This window comes from Girardinichthys multiradiatus, chromosome 19 (genome assembly GCF_021462225.1).
Source record: "Girardinichthys multiradiatus isolate DD_20200921_A chromosome 19, DD_fGirMul_XY1, whole genome shotgun sequence".
Classification (NCBI taxonomy): domain Eukaryota; kingdom Metazoa; phylum Chordata; class Actinopteri; order Cyprinodontiformes; family Goodeidae; genus Girardinichthys; species Girardinichthys multiradiatus.
Window position 1 is genome coordinate 22,373,898 of NC_061811.1, and position 6,635 is coordinate 22,380,532.

General features: G+C 38.7%; 1 protein-coding gene across 4 annotated transcripts; it reads right to left on the minus strand.

Annotated features, from left to right (window-relative positions):
• Positions 1-630: 630 nt before the first annotated feature.
• Positions 631-6,031, minus strand: mtres1 (mitochondrial transcription rescue factor 1). Of its 4 annotated transcripts, none has more exons than XM_047393200.1 (5): positions 5,898-5,957; positions 3,645-3,859; positions 2,392-2,815; positions 1,090-1,162; positions 631-1,021 (listed from the first exon to the last, which is right to left on the minus strand). In XM_047393200.1, the coding sequence occupies exons 2-5, from the start codon at positions 3,757-3,759 to the stop codon at positions 839-841; spliced, it is 795 nt and encodes a 264-aa protein (XP_047249156.1). In that variant the 5' UTR covers positions 3,760-3,859; positions 5,898-5,957; the 3' UTR covers positions 631-838. The 4 variants fall into 4 exon arrangements, with proteins under 4 accessions (XP_047249156.1, XP_047249158.1, XP_047249155.1 ...); XM_047393202.1 differs by having other exon boundaries at positions 3,731-3,856; positions 5,898-5,955; XM_047393199.1 differs by having other exon boundaries at positions 3,645-3,856; positions 5,898-5,955.
• Between the last annotated feature and the right edge of the window lie 604 nt (positions 6,032-6,635).

A 6,635-nucleotide genomic window follows, 5' to 3' on the forward strand; every position in this document is an offset into this window, starting at 1 on the left:
AAAATTAGGGCCTGTTCTGAACCCAAGTTAATTGATTTTTTTTTCTTTTTGTGAATGAAAGTCCTTTAATGCAAGATGTTTCCTCAGTGCTAAATGGCAATAATTAACTGTTAGGTGTTCCCTTAAATAAGGACTTGATGATGATTAAAATACAAGTAGCACGACTATACATTCATTATCTTCTACTTAGCTCAAGATAATGGGTCCCGGTGGGAAATCCCAGACAGAATCCTTCAACTATTCAAATGAGGTTCCCAAAGTGTTTACAAGAGTTAGATAAAGCCCCTCCTGTAAATTCTGGGTCCCGGTGGGACTTGCCTGGAAAACGTCCGAAGGGAAGCATCCAGCTGACTCCTTTCAGTGTGAATGAGATGCATAATGAAGCTCTTTACTTTAAGGGTGAGACTCCTGTATCTTAGATCTTGCTCCTTTGGTTTGGCATCTCATGACCATAGCTGAGAGTTAGAACCTAGAAGAACCTGTTGACAACTTTCTGCTTTGGATCAACTCCTACCCCACAACAGACCAGACCAACCCCTTTAATCGGACATACAAAACCACGATCAGTGTATGCATGTTCTGCAGAAATTTACTCCAATTAAAATGCTCTAGAGAACAGAGTACAACACATTTAAGGTTTACACCTTCAAAATGCACCTTTATTATCATAATCTTACAATAGTTGACAAAAAGTACATGTTTAAATTCTTCTTTCACAACTAATCTGTCTACTGTCTCGAACCAATATGCTGATCACTGGAGAGCCAGCATCTTGGGTTAATTTAAATTCCACACATCTGAACACTTTTAACCTTTTTGTTGCAGATTCAGTACATGTTCATGGTTTGAAGGCTTCGTCCTTGGCAAGTTCAAGGCCTTTCCACCTCCTTATGGAAACTTTGTATTTATCTCCATCGTTGGATTCACCTAGTACCCTTCTGAGGATGACTCTCATCAGAATGACGGTGTTTGTTTCGCTGTTTTCTGACATCACAAGGTCCAAGGTGTCCCCAACTTTAACCTGAATTAACAAGAAAATTTTATTTCTATAAAACCGTATGAAATCTGAGGAAAACGTTTAATACTCACTGTTTTACTTTTCTTGATTAGTTTCTGTCCATTTAGTCTGAGCTTGTTTCTGTAGAAGGCATCCTCGATTTTGCTGTTGTGAGAAGAAGCAAGTCAGTCTCCCTTTTACAGTTGGTGCTGTGAAAAATTATTTGGCCATTTCAGATTTCTTCCGTTGTGGCTATTTTCTCACAGGTTTCAGATCAAACACATTTTAATATCAGTTATTATTAAGGTAAGAAAAGCCCCAAACCAACCTGGCCCAATTTGAAAGAGTATTGGCCCTCTAATCTCAATAACCGGTGATGTGTCTTTTACATCACTGTGGAGGAACTGGCCCACTCCACTAGTTCAACCACATTAAAGGGTTTTGGAGCATGGATGGTGTGTTTAAGGCTATACTACAACATTTAAATCAGATGTAGGTATAGCCTCCAAAAACATTTTTTCACTCATTCAGAGGTGGACCTGCTGGTGTGCTTTGGATCATTACCCTGCTGCATAATGTTACAAACTGATGGCCTAACTTTATGGGAAAGTAGAACTCATGGTTCCATCAATTATGGCAAGATGTTAAGGTTGTGAAGAACAAAAGCGGCCCCAGACCACCACATTACCATCACCATGTTTAACTGTTGCTGTGATGTGTCGGGACACACACCTTTAAAAGTTGAACCGCTGTCTCACTAGTCCACAGAATATTTATTCAGAAGTCTTCGAGACCATCAAGATGCTTTTTGGCAAATGTGAGCCGAAAAGAGACTATTTAGGCTTTCAGTGCTTTAGATGTTCTGGGTTCTTTTGTGACCTCCTGGATGAGTCGTTGATTTGCTCTTTGACTAATGTTGGAAGACGGGCAACTCTTGGGAAGGTCAATCACTGGTTAATCACTTTGTTTTTTATCTGTTGTCAAATGTCTGTTGATCGATGTGTTGCTCTGAGGTTTTTTACCCCACTTCATGTTGTCAGACTGATTGTATTTAGGTGGCTTTTTGATTCTAAGGGTCAGGCAGTAATCAGACTTGGGTGTTGCTAGTGAAACTGAAATACAAAAATGGATTAATCAGTTAATTCGTGGGGAAGTTATATGTTCACATAAGGTCAGGTTGGTTTGGATAGATTTTTCCCATAAGTTAAATCGTCAATTGAAAACTGCATTTTGAATGTACTCATCTTTGATGTTAAAATTATTTGGATGATTCGAAAACCAAGTGAGAAAAAAAGGAACAGAAGAAATCTGTGAGGGGGGGGCTTTTTCAAAGGAGTGTAAACTTGGATACATTTATCAGATATGCAAAATTAAGTCCAAATCCTCTGACTTACTTGCGTGCTAAATCCAAACCAGCCTTTAAGACGACGTCATAACGGAATGACGGTACAAATTTCTCCATGTCTTTATAGTCCTTAGGTAAATTAGGATCTACATCTTCATAATCACTGTCCTCAGGGTCATTTTTATCCTCTACTTCATCCTTCTCTTCCTGGGCTGTATGCAAAGGAGCTTTCGTTTTGCTTTTAAATCGCAGATGGTGCAAAGACCAGGACTTCACAGCAGGCCGGTGACCACCAATTACAGGCAAAGACGAGCAACCAAACAGCTGCCGGGTATGAATGGTTCTGGGGCCCCACTCAGTCCTCCTTGGTCCGTAACCAGCTGCTAGCAGGTGACGAGGGTTCAACCGTCCGAGTTGCCTCATAGCGAGTACCTGCAGCACCAGGCTCCGCATGCTAGCCCTCAAACCTGTCACTGAAAGAAATATGCAAGATCAGAAAGCATCTCAGGGTGACATTCAATATTTACACTACCTAGGTTGTTGATCTTGTGCTGAACTACTGTCCCCTTTGAGCACTGATTTTCAAACATGTTTTCGTAATGTAGACATTGCTGTAATGTGGTGATTATTCTTCCTTGTTTACTTTTTTTAGTTCTTTCTTCAGCTAAGGCTGTTTACGCCCATCAGGCATGACATTACAGATCAAGGCCCATATTTACAAAGAATCCTAAGACTAAAAGTAGCTCCTAGTGACGTCATTCTTAGAAAAATCTTTGAATTTCTCGAATTCTAAGATTTTCCTTAGGATTTTTCCTCGGTAAGATAAAAGTTGCTCACCAAGCACCTTGACCTTAACAGAGCTCCTTAGGTGAACAAATGTTAAGAGTAGTGAGGAAGACTTTTCGTGAGCCTAAGAGTGCCTTAAGCAGAAAAGATGGTTGAAAGATGGAGAGAAAGGAGAGATATTCTCCATACAATAAGCAACAGTAAATTAATAAGACGCTACAGGCTGAATCACATAGGGATCCACCCCCTTAATAGGCGAGTAATTGAGCATATAAACTTCTATAACAATCATACAATTATTAATATAGAGAAAGGATTAACTTTTTCATCTCTCTAGGGCAAAATTAAAGTTCAGTGGCAGGACAGATTAAAGGTGCACCTCTTGTAAGCTAAAATAAGGAAGGATAATAATACAAAGTGAACAAAATTACAAACAAAATTGTACTGAATTATTTAAATTTTTACAGACTGTAAAATGCTCTCAAAAACTTTGAAAAAGTTTGAAAAAATAAATACCATCTCCAGACAGGATACAATATCTAAGTACTGTATACATAGAAGGAAGATGTAAATGAGGTGAATAAGTATTTGCTGTATTGTACGTGATGATATCAGTGGCCTGAATGGTCATCTACAACGCTCCCCGTCTGTGGAGAATTTCTCTGGTGTGCTGCTATCTCCTCTCTAGCTGCTGATTGCAGCAGGACCAGAGCTGCTCACATTCCAGGCTGCTGAAAGCAGAGGGAACAAAGGATTTAGCTGCTAAGGAATACCTGTTTGTTCCCTCCGTGATCCCAGGACCAGATCTACCTTTCAACTTTTCCCTATTCTCCTCCAGCAGGCTCTGCTCCTCCGTTCAGTTCGGTTTTCTCCACCTTTTTTTCTCCGTTTTGTTTTGGTCATTTTACCAAACTAAACCTCATTATGCAAGAAGGCGATCACAGTAAAATGCTGAATTTTAATATTAATATGAAATTAATTAATATGAAATAGATGCAGTATGAAAACGACCAGCATGGCGAGTAAACATAATAAGCAAATCAAAATAATGACAAACACATAAATAAGCTACGTTCAAACATTTAACCTTGCTAAGTTTTATCATCATGATTTACACATTTTTGAATCCATTCTAAATTCTTTCATCGGTTAATTTCTCTCCACTGATTACTAGGAGCGCTTTTTTCTAGTTTCTTTTAACAACCAATCAAAGCTCTTAGAAGACAGCATCAAACCTAGCAACGGGGTCAACCACACCTCCTCTCGTCTCCTTGCTCAGATTCGCTCTCAACAGCAAACAGAATCACTCTTAAGCTAGGAGTCCTTGGCAAGAATTTTTAGGCTAAGATAGGAGCTCTCTGAGAGGACTCTGAGAATCTTTGTGAATACGGGCCTAGGTGAATAACTTTAGTCATATCACCAACATCGCACCTGTTCGTGGGTGTGATATATTAGGCAGGAAAGGGAACATTTTCTCTTTAACATTATTGTGTTAGAAGCAGGAAAAGTGGGCAAGCATAAGGATTTGAGCGAGTCGGGCAAAGACCAAACTTTGATTGATGTACTGGGTCAGAGCATCTCCAAAACTGCAACCCTTGTTGGGCGTTCCCTGTCTGCAGTGATCAGCATCTCTTAAAAGTGGTCCAAAGATGGAACAATGGTGAACCGGTGACAGAGTCATGGGCGACCAAGGCTCCCTGATGCACATGGGGAGCGAAGGCTAGCCCAAGTGGACCACTCCACAGACAATTTATTTTAGCTTAGATTGCTGATAGAAAGTGGTCAGAAAACACAAAGAACCGTAGTTAGTTGTGTTGGGCACTACACCCTGCCACAAGGCAAAAATTGTTCAGGAATGGTTTAAGGATCATAACAATGAGTTTGAAGTGTTGATTTGGCCTTCAGTGGTGTTGTGGAGTCCATGCCTATAGAGAGCTCATGGCTGCCTAAGGTGGGTGGTCATAATGTAATGTCTTATTTCTTCTGGACTTGAAACCCCTAGAATGCTCCATAGGCAGCTTCAAAGCATTCATTCACAGCTCTGTAACCCGTTACCTCAGATAGGTAAAAGGACAATAGATATAGTTATAATATTTTATCACAATTATTAATATCTTGTGCGGATAGGTAGGTTGATGGGTTTTGATCCTGCATGTTATAGTATAATAATTAGTCGTATTTACTTTAACAATAGAAGTAAAGCCTGTAAATCTAGTATTTTGTAATTTAAGCCATATTCATATAAAATAATTCTGAAAATCAGTGGCCAAAGAGCTACGTTTGGCATTCCTTCAAAATAAACGCTTTAGATATTCCCGTCAAGGTTTGTGTCACTTATGTAAAAGATTTTCATAAATGTTTATCAACCAATTACGTAGAACAGTTGCAGCAATTATTTTAATAAATAAGCGTTCGTATTACACAATGCTAAATGCAGATGTATGAAGCTAATCGATTTATTTTGAACTGTTACCGGACGTTTTCTCTTTGTTAGCGATCCGTCAAAACAACAAACCTAAAATAAATTGTGGTTTTGTGTTTTTTCTGAGCCTGGCTAAGTCCTGTTTAGTTTTTCCCCACAAATCCAAACGTTTTTTACTGCATGGTACGTAAATCGTTTTAAGCGAAAGCAGGTACGATTAGCTTAGCGTTTCTTTACTCGGGGCGCTCGTAGATTACACGTGCAACGACCCATGAGTTTTAGTGTGAAAATAACAATTTGACAGTATTTTAAATAGTTTAAACTGTTATTTTGTGGCACATACTCACCTAAGGAATAACCTTTCGTTTCTCTGCACTTCGTCGACTTTTCTGAGTCTGGTATTTGTGTGGCAGCAGATATAAATCTACTGCCCCCTATCGCTTGGACGTGGAGTTACAGTATGAGTTTCGGCCAAACTGACTGCAAACTAACAAAGCAATCCCGTTTTCTTACAGAAGCTCTAAAACATTTCAAATTAAGTATAAATTATAAAATGTTGTTCAAAAATATGTCATTTGCATCCTTCTTAAGGTTGGATGTCTTGCAGTCAGATGTTTCCAAACATCATTGTGCATGAATGTCATATCAATTTTAGTCTTGCAATGATTTATTTGAGCAGTAATTTATCAATATCAATCAAAGATTATAAAACTTGCAATACAATAATTGTTAAAAGCAGCAATTTAATCCACAGCTATGAATTTGTTATAAGAATTTGAAATACTGTTTTTTCTTTTTCATCCAGTTTGTTAAAAAGTCACACATCATGATGCTACCACTACCATGCTGGTACAGTGTTATTGTGTTTAAAAGCTTCATCTTGTCGTTTTTCTTGTCATGACCAAACAGCCCAATCTTCGTCTAGTGTTAAAATGTTAGTGTTAAAATTACGACCAAGTATTAGGGCCAGGCTAAGAGATTTTTTGGGGGGGAATTTACAAGAATAAAGTCGGAACATTTCAAGAAAAAAGTAATGACATCTCCTCTTCCACAAAACAAGTCATTTCTTCCAAGTCCATGTGGTT

What these genes read in the sequence shown, in the direction of transcription:
- mtres1 (XM_047393200.1), bottom strand. Translation starts at nt 3,759, where the DNA reads ATGACCATTCAGGCCACTGATATCATCACGTACAATACAGCAAATACT. An exon ending in GGTTTGGATTTAGCACGCAA is followed by an intron (nt 1,163 to 2,391) that starts GTAAGTCAGAGG and finishes TTCTCACAACAG; the next exon opens with CAAAATCGAGGATGCCTTCT. An exon ending in TAATCAAGAAAAGTAAAACA is followed by an intron (nt 1,022 to 1,089) that starts GTGAGTATTAAA and finishes TTGTTAATTCAG; the next exon opens with GTTAAAGTTGGGGACACCTT.